Source organism: Camelus ferus, chromosome 34, assembly GCF_009834535.1.
Source record: "Camelus ferus isolate YT-003-E chromosome 34, BCGSAC_Cfer_1.0, whole genome shotgun sequence".
NCBI lineage: Eukaryota > Metazoa > Chordata > Mammalia > Artiodactyla > Camelidae > Camelus > Camelus ferus.
This window is the reverse complement of record NC_045729.1, coordinates 8,469,813-8,490,883: the sequence shown is the minus strand read 5'-3', so window position 1 is coordinate 8,490,883 and position 21,071 is coordinate 8,469,813. Positions and strand designations below refer to the sequence as shown.

Genomic DNA, 21,071 nt, shown 5'->3' with positions numbered 1-21,071 from the left:
TCACCTCAGTCCTCAGGGAATTGCTCCTCTCACCCCAACCCCATCCCACCTTCAAAGCAGCAATGGCATATGGTTCCTTACACCCTGAGACATGGCATTGGATCTGGGGCGGTCAGGTCCAGGGAAAAGACTTGACTGTGAGACGCAGAGGCAGCCCAGTCCTGGGTGGGGCCTGGGTCGGGGACAGCAGCCATTGTTGGCATTTACTCAAGCAGCGCCCTGGAAGCAGCCCAGATCTCTGACAGCTGCTGCTCCAGCACAGCTCAGCCCTCAGTACAGGCCGAGAGTCCCCGGTGCCCTGCAGAGTGGTTCCACAAGGGGGCAGAGGAGGCGGAGGCTGGGCAGTGACCAGCTGTGAGGGACAAAGCGGACTGCACCCAAAGCTGCAACTGGGTGGAGCCTAGGCACCCATACAATGAGTGCCCTGGACCTCTATCTGTGCACCATCCCCACCTGCTTCAGCACGCCCCTACTCTGGGACAGGGTCCTGGTGCAGGGAGAGAAAAAAACAAAACATTTAAAGGGAGCAGAGCCAGCTTGGGCCCAACCCTCAGGGCTTCTGCTCCAGCAACCTGGGATCAGACCCTGGCCACAACAGAGCAGCAACAGCCACCGAGGCCCACATCTCACTCAGCACCAGTTCTAGCCTGTCTCCAGCCCCAATCCCTACCATGGTGATAGCTGCCAGCACACCCTGAGGAAAATATGACTTGCATCCACATGAAAGCTAGCTCTCCAACCAAAAGGCACTGGGCACACACAGTCTGTATAGGGACATTCCTACATAAGGATGCCACTTCAAGATCGTTAGCTGGTAACTGTTTCACCTAAATTCTCAGAGGCAGAGAAAGTTAAGCAAAATAAAAGGGCGGAAGAACTACTCTCAATTGAAGGAGCAAGAGAAAACACCTGGAAAAATAATGAAACAGAAACAAACAATTTACCAGACAAAGATTTCAAAGCATTGGTAGCAAAAATATAACCTGAATTAGGGAAAATAATTGATGTAAACACTGAACAGTTTAACTAGAAAATATATAAAAGACCCAATTAGAGATAAAGAATTTAATAGCTGAAATATAAAACACACTAGAAGGAGTGACTAGCAGACTAAGTGATACAGAGGAACCCTTAACTGATCTGGAAGATAGAATAATGGAACTCATGCAACCAAAACAGCAAAAAATTTTTTAAATGAAGCAATTTAATAGACATTCACATTATAGTGGTCGCAGAAGCAGAAGAGACACAGAAGGGGACTGAAAATGTATATGAAAAAATTATTGCCAAACCTAAAGGAAGAAACACATACCCAGGTATAAGAAGCACCGAGGGTCCCAAACATGATGACCACAAACAGACCTACATCAAGACATATCATAATTAAAATCGCAAAACTTAAAGAGAAAATTCTAAAGGTGGCAAGAGAAAAACAAAGAGTAATATACAAGGGAATCCCCATTAGGCTATCAGCTGATATTTCTCTGCAGAAACCTTGCAGAAGGGTGTGGCATGATATATTCAAAGTGCTGAAAGGGAGAAACCTGCAACCTAAGATACTCTACACAGCAAGTTTATCATTTAGACTAGAAGGAGAGATAAAGGACTTCTCAGACAAGCAAAAATTAAAACAGTTCATCAATACTAAACCCTAAAAGAAATATGTAAGGGTCTTCACAAGTGAAAAAGAAGAATCTATAGAAAAGGGAAAAAAAATCCCACTAGGAAAGCAAATATATAGTAAGGACTGAGGATCAACCACTTAAATAAGCCTGTACAGAGTAAAAGAGAAAAAACTATTTAAAAAAATAACTGCAACTACAATAAACAGTTAGTGGATAAACATGAAGATGTAAAATACACATCAAAAACACAATATGAGGGGGAGGGGAGTAAAAAATGTAGATCTTTAGAATGTGTTTGAACTTAAAGGACTACCAGTTTAAAACAAGTATATATAGTTACAGGTCAACATGTATGGAACCCATGGTAACCACAAATCAAAAACCTACAACAGGTACACAAAAACTAGAGGGGAACAGGTGTACAAGTAAAGAAAATTATTAAACCACAAGGGAAGAAACAAGAAGGAGAAGAAATAGAGAAGTACTTACAAAAACAATCAGAAAACAAGTAATAACATGGCAATAGGCACATACCTGTCAATAATTACCTGAAATGTCAACAGACTAAAAGCTCCAATCAAAAGACATAGGGTGGCTGACTGATAAAAAAAAAAAAAAAAAAAAATAAGACCCATCTCTATCCTGCTTACCAGAAACTCACTTCAGAGCTAAAGACACAAAAAGACTGAAAGTGAGGGTATGGAAAAGATATTTCATACAAATGGAAATGACAAGAAAGAGGGGTAGCAATATCATATCAGACAAAATACACTTTAAAACAAAGCCTGTAACAAACGACAAAGAAAGGTATTATATAATGATAAAGAGATCATTACAAAAGAGGATATTATACTTGTTAACACAAATGCATCCAATACAGGAACACATAGTTAAAGCAAATACAAACAGGCATAAAGGGAAAAATTGACAATAATATAATAATCACAGGAGGTTTTAACACCCCACTGACATCAATAAACAGATCATCCAGACAGAAAATCAATAAAGCAACAGTGGTCTTAAATGGCACAATAGACCAGTGGACTTAACAGATATCTACAGGACATCACATCCAAAAACAGCAGAATATACATTCTTTTTAAGTGCGTATGGAATAGTCTCCATGATAGATCATATGCTAAACCACAAAACAAGTCTCAAAAAACTTAAGAGGATATAAATTCTATCAAACATTTTTTCTGACCATAACAGCATGAAACTAGAAAGCAATTATGGAAAGAAATATGGGAAAAGAACAAACACATGGATATTAAATAACATGCTACTAAAAAAACCCAATGAATCAAGAAATCAGAAAATACCTTAAGATAAAAAAAAAAATGGAAACACAGCACTCTAAAATCTACTGGATGCAACAAAAGCATTTCAAAGAGAGAAGTTATAGCAATACAGGCCTTCCTCAAAAAATAAAAGTCTCAAATAAACAACCTAATCTACCGCCTTGATGAATCAGAAAAAGAAGAGAAAATGAAGAACAAAATCAGCAGAAGGAAGGAAATAAAGATCAGAGAGAAAATAAATAAAATAGAGAACAAAAAACTTTAGAAGAGATTGATGAAACCAAGAGCTGTTTTTTGAAAAGTTAAAAATGATCAACCTTTAACCAGACTCAGCAAGAAAAGACAGAGGACCAAAATAAACAAAATAACAACTGATACCACAGAGATACCAAAAAATCATAAGAAAATACTATGAAAAGTTACATGCCAACAAAGTAGACAACTTAGAAAAAATGGAAAAATTTCTAGGAATATACAACCTGCCAAGACTGAAATGAGTACAAACTGAACAGACTAATAAACAGTAGAGAAATTGAATTTGTAATTAAAAAAACAGAAAACAAAAGTCCAGGACAAGATAGCTTCACAGGGGAATTCTACCAAACATATAAAGAAGGGCTAATACTTATCCTCAAGCTATTCCAAAAACCTGAAGAGGATGGAACACTCCCAAATTCATTCTACAAGGTCCCAATTACCCTGATACTAAAACCAGACAAAGACTAAAAAAATTAGTATTACCACCCCATACCATATAGATGCAAAAATCCTCAACAAAATACTAGCAAACTAAATCCAACAATATATAAAAAGGATCATATACCATGATCAGGTTGAATTTGTTCCAGGGACACAGAGACAGTTCAGCACTAGAAATTCAATCAATGTGATACAATCCATTAACAGAAAGGAGAATAAAAATCACATGATCATATTTTCTATTTCTTCCTGGTTCAGTGTTGGGAGATTGTACCTTTCTAAGAATTTTTACACTTCTTCTAGCCTGTCCATTTTATTGGCTTTTGGTCATTCATGGTACCCATATGATCCTTTGTGTTTCTGTTCTGTCAGTTGTAACTTTTTTTTCATTTCTGATTTTATTGATTGGATCGTCCTCTCTTTTCTTCTTGATGAGTCTGGCTAACAGTTTATCAGTTTTTTCACTTAAAAGCACCTGCTCTTAATTTCACTGATCTTTTCCATTGTTTTTAGTCTCTATTTCATTTATTTCCAATCCTTATGATTTCTTTCCTTTAACTAACTTTAGATTTTGTTTCTTATTCTTTCTGTAGGTTCTTTAGGTGTAAAGTTAGGTTGTTTATTTGAGGTTTTTCTTGTTTCCTGAGATAAGCTTTTATCACTAGAAACTTCCTTCTTAGAAATGCTTTTGCTCTGTCCCACAATAAATGGATTATTGTGTTCTCATTTTCACTTGTCTCTAGGTATATTTTGATTCCTCTTTAATTTCTTTACTGATCCATTGGCTGTTTAGTAGCATATTGTTTCACCTCCACATATTTGCGTTTTTTGCAGTTTTTTTCTTTAAGTTTATTTTACAATATTGATTTCCAGGAAGAAACAGAATATATGAATTCCAATAACCAGTAATGAAATTGAGTCAATAATTCAAAAACTCCCAACAACAAAAAAGCCAGGACCAGATCACTTCACAGGTGAATTACAACAAACATTTAGAGAATAGTTAGTATCTATCCTTCTCAAACAAGTCCAAAAAACTGCAGAGGGAGAAACACTTCTGAACTCATTCTATGAGGCCAGGATCATCCTGATACCAAAACCAGACAAAGATATCACAAGTAAGGAAAAGTACAGGCCATATCACTGATAAACATAGAAACAAAACCCTCAACAAATTACTAGCAAATAGAGCCAATAATACATTAAAAATATCATATACCATGATCAGGAGGATTTATCCCAGGGATGCAAGAATTTTTCAGTATCCACAATCAAACAATGTGATACAACACACTAACAAATGAAGAATAAAAACAATATGATCATCTTAATAGATGCAGAAAAAGCTTATATTAAATTCAACATTCATATATGGTAAAACCTCTCAACAAAGCCAGCAAAGAGAAAACATACCTTAACATAATAAAGGCCATATATGACAAACCCAAAGCTAACATCATATGCGATGGTGAAAAGCTGAAAGCATTTCCTCTGAGATCAGGAACAAGATACTCATTTTAATCACTTTATTCAACATAGTTTTGGAAGTCCTAGCCATAACAATCAGAGAAGAAAAAGAAATAAGAGGAATCCAAATCAGAAAAGAGGAAGTAAATGTCACTGTTTGCAGATGACATGACACTATACTTATAAAATTCTAAAAATGCCACCAGAAAACTACTAGAGCTATCAATGAATTCAGTACAGTTGCAAGATACAAAATAAGCATACAGAGATCTGCTGCATTTCTATACACTAACGACAAAATATCAACAACAAAAAAAAGATACTGAGGAAAAAATTCCACTTATATATTATAAAATATGTAGGAATAAACTTACCTAAGGAAGAAAAATACCTATACTCTGAAAATAAGGCACTGAGGAAAAAATTAAAGATGACAGAAAGATATAACATATTTTTCATTGGAAGAGCCAATATTGTTAAAATAGTTATACTACCCCCCCAAAATCTATAGATTCAATATAAACACTATGATTATACAAACAGCATTTTTTCACAGAACTAGAATAATTTTATACATTTTTGCATAGAAACACAAGAAGGCTCAAGAGCCAAAATAATCTAGAAAAAGACCAGAGCAAGAATAGCACTTCCTGATTTCAGCAGAAGAATGGCACTTCCTAATTTCAAAATATACTACAAAGATACAGTAATTGAAAGAGTATGGTATAAGCACAAAACAGACACAGATATAAATGGAAATGCATACAGAGCCTAGAAATAAACCCACATGCCTATGATCGATTGATCTATGACAAAGTAGTCAAGAATACACAATAGAGAAAACAGTCTCTTCAATAAAAAGTGCTAGGAAAACTGGACAACTACATGTAAAATGATATTAGAAAACCTCATCACGCCATATAGAAAAGTAAAATCAAAAAGGTTAAAGACCTAAATGTAAGACTGGATACTATAAAACACATAGAGAAAAACATACACAAAACAATGTTTGAGATAGATCACAGTGTTATTTCTTTGGATTTATCTCCTAAAGTAAAGGAAATGAAAATAAGCAAATGGGATCTAATTAAAATGAAAGGTTTTTGCTCAGCAAAGGAAACGATAAACAAAATGAAAAGACAACATGTGGAACAGGAGAAAATATTTACAAATGATATAATCAACAAGGGGAAAGGTCAAAAATACATAAACAACTCAATATCAGAAAAAAATTCAATCAAAAAATAGAAGACCTGGATAGAATTTTTCCAAGGAGGACAAACAGATGGCTAAGGGGCACATGAAAAGGTGATCAGTATCACTATTTATTAGAGAAATGCAAAACAAAATTGTGGTATCTCCTGACACCAGTCAGAATGATTATCATCAAAAAGTCCACAAATTACAAAATGTTGGCAAGGATGTGGAGAAAAGCCAACCCTTGTACACTACTGGTGGGCATGTAAATTGGTGCAGCCACTCGGGAAAATGGTATGGAGTTTTCTCAAAAAACTAAAACTAGAACTACCATATGACCAAGAAATTCCACTTTTGGATAATATCCAAAAAGAACAAAAACACTAATTTGAAAAGAAAAATGCACCCCAATGTTCACAGCAGCATTATTTACAAAAGGCAAGATAAGGAAGCAACCTAAGTATCCATTAATAAATGAATAGGTAAAGAAGATGTAGTACATATGTACAATGGAATAATACTCATCCACAAAAAAGAACAAAATGTTGCCATTTGCAGCAACATGGATGGACTTAGAGGGCATTGTGCTAGTGAAATAAGTAATTCTAGATAAAGTCAAATACTGTAGAATATCCTTATATGCGGAATCTAAAAAGTACAAGGAACTAGTAAATATTAAAAAAGAAGAAGAAAGAAAAACACTCACGATGTTGAGAACATTCAGGAAGTTACCAGTGAGGAGGAGGGGAGGGCTGATATAATGTTGGAAGAGTGGGAAGCACAAGCTATGGAGTGTAAGGCAAGCTCAAGGATGTACTACACACCATGGGGCCACTATTTTCTAAAAATGTTAATAAAAAGTAACCTTTTAAAATTGTACAAAAACCTTTTCAAAATTAAAAATAAAATTAAAAAATCACATGATCATCTCAATAGATGTGGAAAAAAAAATTCAGCATCCATTTTTTCTCTAGTTGCAGAGAAAAACCCAAAGTTAGTAGAAGAAAAGAAATCATAAAATCAGAGTTAGTAGAAGCAAAACCCAAAGTTAGTAGGAGAAAAGAAATCATAAAAATCATCCAAGAAATCATAAAAATCAGAGCAGAAATAAATGAAACAGAAATTTAAAAACAATAGAAAAGATCACTGAAACTAAAAGCTGGCTCTTTGAAAAGATAAACAAAATTGATAAAAATTTAGCCAGACTCATTAAGAGAAAAACGGGAGAAGATCCAAACCAAAAAATCAGAAACAAAAACGGGGAAGTTACTACACTAATAAAATGCACAACCTAGAAGCAATGGACAAATTCTCAAAAAGGTACAATCTCCCAAGACTGAACCAGGAAGAAATAGAACAGACCAACTGCCAGTAGTGAAACTGAATCAGTAATTTAAAAACTCTCAACAAACATCCAGGACCAGGTGGCTTCACAGGTGAATTCTACCAACATTTAGAGAAGAGTTAACATTTATCCTTTTGAAACTATTCCAAAAAATTACAGGGGAAGGAACAACTTCAAACTCATTTTATGATGTCACCATCACCCTGAAACAAAAACCAAAGATATCACACACACACACACACACACACACACACACACACAAATTACAGGCCAATATCACTGATGGACATATTTGTAAATATTCTCAACAAAATACTAGCAAACCAACTCCACCAATACATTAAAGAGTTTGTAAACAAGATCAAGTGGGATTTATTCCAGGGAGGCAAGGATTTTTCAATATGTGCAAAACAATCAGTGTGATAAACCCCATCAACAAATAGAAGAATAGAAACAGTGATCATCTCAATAGATGCAGAAAAAGCTTTTGACAAAATTCAACATCCACTTATGATAAAAACTCTTCAGAAAGTGGGCATAGAGGGAGCATACCTCAACATAATAAAGGCCATATATGACACACTCAGAGCTACCATGATACGCAACAGTAAAAAGCCTGAAAGCATTTCCTCCAAGACAAGAAACAAGGATGCGCACCTTCACCATGTTTATTCAACATAGTTTTGGAAGTCCTAGCCACAGCAACCAGAGAAGAAAAAGAAATAAAAGAAATCCAAATTGAAAAAGTAGTATTAAAACTGTCACTGTTTGCATATGATACAATAGTATACATAGAAAATCCTAAAGACCCTATCTGAAAACTACTAGAGCTCATCAATGAATTCCATAAAGTTGCAGGATACAGAATTAAAACAGAGAAATATGTCACATGTCTATACACTAACAATGAACTATCAGAGTCATTAAAGAAGCAATACCATTTACCATCACATCAAAAAAATAAAATACCTAGGACTAACCCTACCTAAGGAGACAAAAGTCCTGTCCTTTGAGAGCTATAAGATGCTAGTGAAAGAAATTGAAGATGACACAACAGGTGGAAAGATATACTGTGTTCTTGGATTGGAAGAATCAATATTGTTAAAATGGCCATAGTACTCAACACAATATAAAGATTTAGTGCAATTCCTATCAAACTACCAGTGGTGGTTACCAGTGGAGAGAGGGAAGGAGGAAGGGCCACTTTAAGTGTGTGCGATTAAGAGATACAACTATCATGTATAAAGTAGATAAACAACAAGAATATACTGCATATTACAGGGAATCATAGCCATTCTCTTGTAGTAACTTGTAGTGGAGTATAATCTATAAAAATAGTAAATCACTATATTGTACTCATGAAACTAATATAATATTTTAAATCAACTAGACTTCAATAAATTAATTGCTTGATTAATTAAACAAATAAGTTACAACAATGCCCCTGAGGCCCAGTGAGATCAGTGGTCATAAATTTAAAATAAGACATGATGGCATGTGAATGAGTTTTTCTTCAACTATTTAAAACATTGTAGATGCAAACAGAGTAGACAGGAAGCTGGATTTTACCCAAATATAGTTTCCTATGGGAGAACAACAAATTGACAGATTAACTAGATGGAATTGAGGTGGTTCAGGAGTAATTATAAAACAATAGTGATTAAATTAATCTAAAAATAGAATTACCATATCATCCAGCAATCCCACTCCTGGGCCTATATTTGGAAAAGACAAAAGCTCTAATTCTGAAAGATACACACACCTCAATGTTCATAGCGGCACTACTGACAACAGCCAGGACACAGAACAATGTTAAGTGTCCATCAACAAATGAATGTATATAGAAGTAGTATACGTATATATATATATAAAATGGACTATTACTCAGCCATAAAAAAGAAAAATAATGTCATTTGCAGCAATATGGATGAATCTAGAGATTATTATACTAAGAGAAGTAAGTCAGAGAAAGTCTAATATTATATATGACTTACGTGTGGAATCTAAAAATTAGTACAAGTGAACTTGTTTACAAAACAAACTAATTCAGACATAGAAAACAAACTTATGGTTACCAAAGGGAAAGGTGGGGGGAATAAATTGGGAGTATAGGTTTAACAAATGCACATTACCATATACAATATAAACCACAAGGATTTACTGTATTGCACAGAGAACTATATTCAATGTCTTGTAATAAAATATAATGGAAAAGAACTGAAAAAAAGAATATGGATATAAACATATATATATGTATAACTGAGTCACTTTGCTGTCCACTTGATATAAACACAATACTGTATACCAACTATACTTCAACACAAATAAATAAAATGATTGCATGAATTCAGAAAAGGAAAGAAATGAGAATGTGAGTGCTATGGGTCAAATTGTGTCCCCTCAAAAAGATGTATTGAAATATTAACCCCTTCAATCAATGGACATGACCTTATTTGGAACTAGTCTTTAAAGATATAATGAAGCTAAGATGATGCCCTTAGCATAGATCCTAATTCAATATGACTGGTGTCCTTTCAGAACAGAAGAGAGAGAGACACCAGGAGAAGATGACTGTGTGACAATGGAGGTGGAGGCTGAAGTGATGAACCCATAAGCCAAGGAATCCCAACAACTGTCAGCAAATCCCAGAAGGCAGGGGAGGCAAGGAGGGATTTTCCCCTGCAGGTTCCAGAGGGAGCCTGGCTCTGTTCACACCTTGACTTTGGACTTCAGCCACCAGAACTGGGATAATTAATAAAGTTCCATTGTTTGAAGCCACCCAGGTTGTGGTACTTTATTACAAAACCTGAGGAAACAGATTCATTCATGATTAACTCACTGATGGATGATTTCACACCACAGTGGCAGAGTTGAGTGATGGTGACAGAGATTGCATGGCCTGCAAAACCTAAAATATTAATCATCTGACCCTGTACAGGAAGTTTGCTGAACCCTGGTCTAGAGTGTGAAAGCAGGATGCAATCCGATGCAAGGCCGTCTAGAAACTCTGGGTGTCATTTAAATAAGTCTGATACGCATTCAAAATAGAAACATGAACTGTGGACTGAAGGGGTCAGAAAAGAAATCATGTTAGTTAATTTGAGAACATTGGGACTAGACCAAATTACACCCTCAGGGGGAGAATTGCACCTCGTGGTGAGGAAAAGTAGGTCTTTTGTGCTTTTTGTCTGGTAAATAGTATCTCCCCTTTACTGTCCCAGTGGTCACCTGTCCAACACACTGAAAAGTGTAGGACGTGTTATGACATTTGCTCACTATTTCTGATGGCAAAGTGGGCTGACTGCCAAAATCAAGCGTCCAGTCTTTTAGAATCTAGATATACCATTGCTTCATTATAAGATTTATTATTTATCTTTCTTTTTTCTTTTGTTGTAAAATGTTTTATAACAACCGACTATTAATTAATGATCCTGACCATTGTGTGAACTGCAATTATTTATGTCATGATAACTTTTAGTCATTTAGTGCTTTGTTATTTGCAATGCATTTTTTTTATTTTTTAACACCTTCATTGTGGATGGTTCCTGTACAGTAAACTACATATATTTCAGATGTACAATTTGATGCATTTTGATAGATGTGTACACCCATGACCACCACCACAATCAAGATAGCTAAAATTTCCATCATTCCCCAAGAGGTACAATTTTGGGGTTCCCAATTTATCCCTTCCCACCCTCTTCCCCTGCCGGTAACCATAAGTTTGTTCTGTATGTCTGTGAGTCTGTTTTTATTTTGTAGATAAGTTCATTTGTGTCTCTTTTTTAAGATTCCACATATAAGCAAACATATGTGGAATATTTTTGAATGCATGATATAATTTAATCCTTAAAACCACTCTGTAAATCTCTTTAAAGTAAAAAGTTTGCTTTACAGGGGAAGAAGTTGAGGCTCAGTAAAGTGACCAAGTTAGCATCACAACAATTTTTTTTTTAAAAAAGGTGGATCTGAGATAATTCCAGTAGCAAATTCATTTATTAACATAAACCACATGCAAGCTGATACTGCTGAAATTCCTCTAAAATGGTACTCTTGAAAAAAGAATTTATTAGAATTGTAAAATTTCTCAGTGCAAGGAGTTCTCTTTTCTTGGAATTTAGATCGAATAAATAACTGAACGCCCAAAATTCAATGTTTTCCTTTTTTTCTACTTTGAAGATTCATAGTAACTGTGGTTGTGAGCAACTGACCATATCTCTGACAATTAACACTTTCTGGACAGAACTCTACAAAGCCTTGGTCCTGACCCAACACGTGGTCCCTGCAGATTCTAGAAAGAATCCCAACGGGAGAAGAAACCATACAGAGAATTAGCCTATGAGCACCCCCCAGCCCCTGTTTTTTTTTTTTTTAAAGAAGAATTCCAGTGATGTCCTCAAGGAGCGGCTGGCTTAAAATGTTCTTGGAAGGAGGAGGAGAGATCTTTGTTATAGACTTCCGTCCCTCCTCCTGCTCTGTTCCCTTACCCTCTGCCCCCTGCAGAGTTGTGTTTTCTGGGAATCAGCAAGTAAGATCACAAGTGGTCTTTTCTTTTTTCACTCTCTCCATAAAGAAAGCTTTATCACGTGTGGCCTTAAACTCGCAGCAAATTGCAAAGAAATGGCTCAAAGGCTTCAGCTCTTTCTGTGCCCTGGGAGCTGAGATGCACGTCAGTGGCTTTGCCAGCGTGGCCTGTTCCCTGCAGACTGCCAGAGAAAAGAGGCCAGAAGGAAAGAGAAAAGAAAAGGGTTTGGCCAGGGGTGAGACCATGCCCTTCATCTTTTCTTTCCCCTAATCTGCTCTGTCTGTGTCCATCCAGGCTCTCCCCACCTGGCAAAACTGCTCAAAGCTGCTGGAGACTCCACCTGCTTTCTCTTTCCATCTGCGGAGCGTGGTCCAGCCTCTTGCTGGGCACGTTGAGAGGAACTGCCTGTCTGACCTTCACCTCCAGGTAAGATCTGGTTCTCTGCTTCCATATTTTATTATGATCATATCAGATTCTCACAGGAGAGAGGTTAACAAAAACTCTCATGTTCTGCATGACACGTGTCTTATCCACAACACTTCTGAAACGTGTAGGGGCCCTTGTTAGGTTGGTGGAAGTGGGAGAGGATATCGGTTCAAGAAGTCAGACAAACTCAGATCTGCATTCAGATCTTGACTCTGAGGCTTGTTAGTTGGGTTGTTTTTGACAGGCCACTTAACTGCTCTTGAGTCATATTTTTTTTTCTATAAAATGGGAATTATACTGTTAACTTTGTTGAGTTGTTTCAAGGATTAGCAAAAAGTTTATTAGATACCTGGCACATAAACCGTCCTTATTAAATCTGCATCTGACACAAACAATTCCTTGTAGTGAAGGGAACCCCTCTTCCTTAGAACGTACCATGAGGTTATCTTCCCTCCTGAAGGGAGGGATGCTGGTGTCCAGGAGACAAGCTCACGCAGAGGTTATCCTCTTGTGAGATGACTCAGAAAAGAAAGTGATGGCAGTGGCTGCCTTTGTGACTTTGTGGGGTCTGCGGAGGCTGACTGCTGGATGGAGTGTGTCACGGGATCAGGGCACGGAGGTCAGTATATCTGCATGATCCAGCTACTCCCTTCCTAGTCTGTGTACCTGCCCTCTTGAAAGACTGGAGGATTGCTTCTCTGACCCATGTGAACAGAAAATGCCATTAAAAAAAAAAAAAAAAAACTGAATGAAGAACTTGGCTCATTTTTCTTTGGCCTCCAGGGTAAATTACACTCCAACTCAGGGTGTTGGATGAAAACTTTGCAGAAGTCTGTAGCAGAACAAATAAGGATTTGCCAAATGCAAATCCTGCTAAATAACTGTGTTTTTACTTTACTTCTGCAATTGCTAATGGGGAGAGTGCGAGAGGGAAAGAGAGCCCGTCATGCATGCCCTCTCTCTCCACTCACCTCTCCCCTTCTTTTCAATGCTTGCAAACATAGCCTCCTTGAAACAGACGATACTTGAGGTTATGCAAATTAGCCATCAAGATGAAATTGTAGTTTCAAACTATGCAATGTCAATATTTTAAGCTAGATGTTATTTTGGCTCAACACACCATCAGCCAGAATGACTACAGTTCTCTTGTTTCTGTTATCGCTTCTGATTCTGGTTAGAGTGATTTTGGTGTTAATGTCTTTAAATATAAGACAGTGTATTTTGGTGTCTCAAGTTTTTAACGTTTTTTTCAACATTTTTTTCCTCTTTAGCATTAGCATTCTAGATGTAACCCTTTGAATCTTTTAAAGATGCATTTAGTATAAGTGGTAGTATATTTTATTATTAAACAATTTATTTGCTGGTCACCAGCTTTAAAATTATGATTGACCAGAAATAATATATCTGAACCCCTAAAACAGTAGGCCTGTTTGAATTCCATAGTTTAATTTGTGGAAGAGGATTGTGTTTCACACTGTAAATTTGACATTATTCATTTTGCATTTTAAAATCTTTCCGGCATATAGTTCTTGCTTGATGATATTTCTATGTGTTTAATATTCAAAATAATTTTCATATAAGAAATGTATGTTCATTACAAAAAAATTAGAATAGGGACACACAAAACATTTTAAAAAAATCATCTGCAATGTCACCAAATGTTGACCTTTTCTTTATAAACTTTATGAACCTCTGTTTCTATGTATATACACCTGTGAATATATGTGTGTTTCTTTTTTAAGTGTTACATATGTTGTTCTGCAGTATTTATTGTTCAAATCAACAAGGTAATAAAAAATAGTTCTACATGACTATATTTACTTCTTTACACTAATTTCTAGTGATTTCAAAAGATTTCATTGTGTGAGTATACCATAATTTGTTGGACACTTAGGTCATTTTGTTGTTTTGATTTTCTTTTTTTTAACTAAGTAATGCATCTCTCCAAGAGTTTAATTAAAGGTACTCAATAGTTTTGCAGTAAAGAAATCTATTTAACCCAGTGGTCCCCAAGCACTCATTCATTGTTCTGGCAAAACATTGCTCTGGAAAACTAGTTTTAGCGATTTGATGGACATATGAAGTTGGTATTAGATGGTAAAGAAGAATGTCTATGTCTTCAGTTTCTTAGAATTTTTTTTTTAAATCATGATTAGATGTTGAATTTTATCACCTGATGTCTTGCATCTATTGAGATTTTCATATTTTTCATTTTGAATTTTTTTCTAGCTTTATTGAGATATAATTGAAAATAAAATATTTAAGGTATACAATGTTTTGATATATATAACATTTTGAATTTTTAATGCGATGATTTAGGTGAATAAAGTTCCTAATATCAATTGTTTCATTAAAAAAACTTACAGAATTTTAATTAATTTGTATCTGCTAGTATTTTATTTAGGATTTTAGCATCTCTAGGTTGGCTCTGAAGTTTCCCTTTTTGGGCTAACTTAATGAGATTTTATTACCAAGATAATTCTGCCTTTGTCAAATGAATGGAGACTATTAACATCTGTTTCCATCATCTGCTGTTTTTCCTTGAAGGGTATTACATCATCTACCCTTAGTATTTTTGTTTAGGGGATAGTTTTAGAGTATTTTTTGTTAATGTCTTCCTGGGCTATTTTTCTCTCCTGGTTTGCATCAATACAGGTAATTTATATTTGCTAGAAAATTATCCATTTTGTCAAGACTTTAAAGTTATTCCTATCTATTTTGGATTATTTTTATTTTAGATTATTCTAAACACTTGTGTTTAGAGCTAACATATTCTTGTGTCTTTGGCTTTTGCTCTTGTTTAGAATTCTCTGCTCTTTAGTTTTTTGGCTTTAAAATTCTTTTCTGTTTTCCTCACTTTCCTTTGTCCCCTTTTAAGTTAAACTTATGCATGTTTATGAAATTAAATAATCTAAAAGTCTAATAATAAATTTAAAAAAATGTCCTTGCCCTACCTTTGTCAACCCATTTCCCAACCCCTGGAGGAATCCCCTCCAATTTTAAATCTTTTAGGTCTTTCTTCTGATATTTAACTCCATCTTTCAAAATAAATTGTGTATCCTATTTCTTGATATTTCAGCTTGAGACATTATCTATGAAATCAAACTATGAAAGACGAGGTTTCATCAACACAGAACAAGCATTACATTAAGTCAAGTTAGTATATAGAGAGAATAACCCTAAATTTCTACCACCATACATTAAATTTTTACTTCTAACTTTATTCTTTCAGTTAGTGTGACGAGAATACAGAAGATCTCTATTAATGTACAAATGCATCATCTGACAAACATCACAGTGATCCAGAAGTTATTTTTAAATTCATCACTTAGAAGACTTAATCAGGCAGGCACTGAGCTATATGGAATCCTGAAGAAGAGAGGGCACAGGATATGTAAATATTGGTGTGAACAAAGGGGAAAATAGATTCAGACTCTGTGAATCTGCCCAGGAGGATGGGAAATTAACACCAGCAGGGAGGCCATCATTCTTACTTTTAAAGGCAGACCAAAGACTACTTTTGCCTGAATTAAATCTATGCCTCAGGCACAAATCATGCTGCTTCCATAAGTGTCAAACTAAAATGATACACAAATTGGTCCCCCCACCCCATCTTAAGCCTTACTTTGGATGCTGCAGACCTATAGGAATCACAGCGTGCTACAAGCATCGACCAGGGGCATCAATCTTTTCTATCCATTCTGCTAAGATGATAGATTTAAAGGCTTTAAAGTCTTGATGCTAATGAATCAATGTTCAAATGGCTGAATTCCTCATCCTCCTTTCCCGTTTGCTGCTAGTTTAAGCTGGCAAGACCACAAAGTTAGCAAAATTCTTCCTTGTTATTTATTCCAAAGGCAACACCTAAATTTATTCTTTGCCATAATGAGGCTTAAACTGGACGGATTGAGAAAGAACGCTGGCTACAGAATCCCAATGGCAGGATTACTTAATCAAATATCCTGGTTGATTTTAATAGAAAAACTTTGCCAACTTACTGTGATAAAATCAGGTAGCTTCAATGTCAAGTTATGATGTCTACAGAATTGTGATAACACTGTGAAATAAAAACTTCATTTAATAAACTATGTGGACTAGAATTAAATTTTTTGTTTTTTCTTTTAAAAATCAGCTTTGACAGATCAGAGTCAAGAAAGGTTTTCATAATGGACACTTCATCCAAAGAAAATACCCAGTTATTCAGCAAAAATTCAGTGCAACCTGTTGAGAGGCCTTCCTTTAAAACAGAACACCCCTCCTCAGAGGAGAAACAGCCCTGCTGCGGTGAACTAAAGGTAACAGACAATTAAATGCTAAACAACCACAAGTGGTTAACTGAAAAGCACCAGAGAATTCAGTGCAGTCCATGCTCTTGGCTCTCAATCCAGATATTTTCTATACGTTGTAGCTAGAAGTGAGAATATTTTTTTCTTTTTTAAAAAGTGGTCTTAGATGGAATTTATGAAAACCACACCTTGCTGGGCAGTGAAAGCAGTCTTTGACCATGTAGGTTAAATTACTAAATATTACTTTCCTGGCTGATTTGAATGCCCCTCCTGAACAGAAAGGAGAGAGGTAGAAGAAACTAGTATTTATTAAATATCTACCAGGTACCAGACATTACGCTATGCCGTTATAACATTTAATCAAGGAAACATCCATATTATTCCCATTGTACAAATGAAAAATTTGACTTTCCTGGCCAGACGGTAAGGAACAAGGTTGCCTTTTAAATGGGGCTCCATGTGACTCCAAGTTCTTGTTCTTTCTTTGTATCAAACATTCACTCAACAAATATATATACATATGTTTTTTCATGTAAATGCTAACCTGCCTAATGAATACGCCATCACAGACCCAGGTCTAGCAAAATACGTAAGCCAGATACCAAAAATATATTTTTTTCATTGAATAAGAATTTGAGTATGAATTTAACTTGAATATGAATTTAAACACAAAGAACAGTAGTTCTGCTTTTTCAGGCTATTATGTTCCCTGCTGAAACATGCACCATCTCTGTGAAATACACAATCATGAGTTCTAGATTTGTGAAAAGGCATTAAGTGTGTGGCTTATGGTTTTCGTTTAATTTTCTTACCTTTCAATGGCTTCTTCCTCTCTTTGCTTCACCTGCAACGAATCTTCTTTTTGAAGCTAAGACAACTCTGAATATCCTTTGGGGGAAGAAGGGAGAAAGTGAGGGAAAAAAAAAAAAAAAAGGAATTCAACATACCCTGTGAATAAAAACCTGTCATTTCCAGGAGAATCTGAATTTTTAGAACTCCACACGAGCTTGAGGTGGCAGGAAGCCTATTATTGTGCTTGACTGAAATCTTCAGCGATAACGAGCTTGCTACATGGTTCCTGGTTTGCGTTTTTTGCCTCTTTGTTTAGTAAACTTCCAGTCATGTGTCAGGCTGGAGTTAGACTAAGTTTGCCTTTCATGTTTTTCAGGTGTTCTTGGGCGCCTTGTCTTTCGTGTACTTTGCCAAAGCCCTGGCAGAAGGCTATCTGAAGAGCACCATCACGCAGATAGAGAGAAGGTTTGATATCCCTTCTTCACTGGTGGGAGTTATTGATGGTAGTTTTGAAATTGGTAGGTATTGCAGATGCCCTGACTTTACTTAAGTACAAGGTTTCTAGGCATGACTGACTAAGTGACAACCTCACTGCCTTCTGCTGTCTGCTAGAATCAGACCCTAATTGTAAAAATCTGATTTAGGCAGAATTTGCCATGACCTTATGCTACAGTAAAGGCAATTTGTTTTCTCCAAGCAAACAGCAATTAACATCCTGCCCCAGGTGTTCACTATTACATGACTCACACAATTCAGTTTCTAATCAGCATTTGAGGGAATTTTCTGGGAGAGACGGAAAGATGCTGCTGGTATTTTGAGTTAAAAGAATGTAGGAAGAATTATATATCCTGGAATCCCTGTGATTCAAAGTTCAGAAAAATCCAAATGAGCCCTACAATACTGTATTGTAATGATTTAAGAAGAAGGTAAACCATAAAAGGGTTTTTTTTTCCTGCCCAGTAGCCTGGAAAGAAAAGAAAGGGATTCGATTAAGAAGAACGCTAGAGCAAAGCAGGCAAAAAATTTTCTGCTCTCCCGAGTCTTTGGTTAGCCATTGACTATACGTGTCCTCCGAGAACTTGAAAAGACTAAGTGACTTTCGACACTGTTTAAAGACTGTAATCCCACTTAGTCAGCTTCTTGAACTATAAACTAAGAGGCTTTGATTTTTTGTTGAAGTAAACAAAATGAGTAGCCTCTGTGACCCTTACTGCCTGTTGGGACTCGAATATATGCTACAGTAAAATCTCTGACGGCTGCAGGTGCAGCTTCACTTGAATTTTCAGAAGCAGGAAGGAATATTTTTCAATAATTACTTTTTAAGTTCTATTGGGCTGCACTCTGCCCGCCTGCAAGCCCTGTACTCGCCCAGCTTCAAGAGCAAAGAGAAGAGCCCGGAGCCAGCAACAGAGACATCAGTGGTTGAGTGGATAGAGGGGAATCTTACATGTCTGAAGCAGGGTCCGGAGACGACACACCATCCTGCAGGGAAGGCAGCAGACCGGCCATGGCAGCGGCTTTCACTTCCGGGGTGGGTTGGGGGGAGGTCACCGCTTATAGGGGCAATTGACTTCAGGTTGGCTCACTGGTTACCAGGGAAACCAATAGAGGGGCACGCCCCTCACCGCCTCTTTGATAAGCTATCTTATCCTAGAGTGAAGTTCTGGTCTAAAGTTAGAGCAATCACTAGTGGGGATGGGGGCAAATACGTAGGATGGCAGTCCTGTGAGCAGAGTGTAGGTGACTCAGGGACTGGTCAAGTAGGGGACATACAGAGAGCAGGGGAACAGCCATCTGGGGTGGCCCGATCCTGCAAGTTCACACTGTATATTTCAGTTTTTACTCTAAATATGACAGAATGAAGAGAGTGAATATGTCAACTTTTGCTTCCCAAATCCATCTTTCATCATCCTACCAGAAAGATTTCTTGGTTGAGTGCTAGTTAAACATGAATGTTCACACAAATGACTGGATAATTCTGTTAAAATAAAATGCGTAGACTGATTCTGTAGGAAGGGAGGTAAGAGTCTGCGTATCTAACAAGCACCACCTGATGTTAACGCTATTAGTCAATAGGCTGCACCTTGTGTAACAAGTTTCTGAAAAATCTGATCATATCACTCCCTTGTGTAAACTCCTTAGATAGGACTGGATGGTTGATTTATTCCTTGATGCCTGCCCTACCTAAAAACTGAATCCCAAATTAATGAAAGGCCACGGAGAGTCAAGGTAAGGGTATACTGCATCAGGAGAAGAAGCAAGTAGGAAGAGGCAGCTGGTGCAAATCAAAAGGATCAGTTTTACAGAAGAAAGAAGAAATGAGCAGATAGAAAATTACATACGAAGGTTTTCTTTGATTATTGCTTGCTCTAGATTATTGTGTAAAAACTTGTCAGAGCTGAAAAGACTTAGAATCTGGTCCACACTTTTCGTTGGATTCCCAGATCCCAATGCACAAATGGAGAGAATCTATGTTTGATAAAGGGTACTGATGTTTCACAGGAAGTGACAAAGGACCCGAGTCCAAATTCACAGTAATCCTTCCAGACCATTCTAAGGATAGAAATTGTTTACTGGATTAGATGAAATAAAAGCCCCCTTCCTTCCATTGCGAGACTTTATCCCAAATATCACATGTCGCTCTAATTAACAGTTTTCCAGAAAAGTGGGTTTCCTGGCTGTAATCTTAATTTACTCCTTTCGTCTCTCTCCACATTCCTTCCTTCCAGGATTCTGTACTCATTTCTACCCTCTTTCTCACACTTTAAATTCTTCTCTTTTTTTTTTTAACAGAACAATTTCATTTATCTTTTGACATCAATTGACATGATCATCTAACATCCACATACTGGACAGTCAGTTTCTTCCCAAGTAAAGAATTTTTTCATAACAAGGAATCTTTCTCCAACAATGTCAGAGAGTAGCCAAGAAAATGTTTTCTATATCAAGCCCTTAACATTTCCAGATACTAATTCTTTGTTTCAAGTATTTTTTCATGTGTTTTCTTCTAAATATTTTAAAACTTTTGCTTTTTACATTTTAGTATTTAGTCAACTTGATGTAGATGTTTTTAGGCATACTTTGTTTTTTAAGGCAGTTTTGGGTTCACAGTAAAATTGAGTGGAAGGTACAGAGATTTCCCATACACACCCTGCCCAGAGTGGTATGTTCATTACAATCAATGACCTACAATAACACCTCAGTATCATCCAGAGTTCACTTAGGGTTCATTCTTGGTGGTGTATATTTTCTGGGATTGAACAAATGTATAATGACATGTATCCACTATTAAAGTATCATACAGAGTAGCTTCAATGCCCTAAAAATCCTCTGTGCTCTGCCTGTTCACCCACCACTCCCCTCTACCCCCGGCAACCACTGATCTTTTTGCTGCCTCTGCAGTTTTAC

At 36.4% G+C, this 21,071-nt stretch overlaps 1 protein-coding gene across 1 annotated transcript in view; it reads left to right on the top strand.

Annotated features, from left to right (window-relative positions):
* The first annotated feature begins 12,482 nt into the window (after positions 1-12,482).
* SLCO1C1 (solute carrier organic anion transporter family member 1C1) overlaps positions 12,483-21,071 on the top strand; it is a 50,685-nt gene continuing 42,096 nt past the window's right edge. Inside the window, exons 1-3 of the mRNA XM_006184523.3 lie at positions 12,483-12,585; positions 16,718-16,880; positions 18,040-18,181. Coding sequence (XP_006184585.1) covers positions 16,752-16,880; positions 18,040-18,181 — 271 coding nt within the window. The 5' untranslated portion in view covers positions 12,483-12,585; positions 16,718-16,751. The remainder of the gene's footprint in view (positions 12,586-16,717; positions 16,881-18,039; positions 18,182-21,071) is intronic.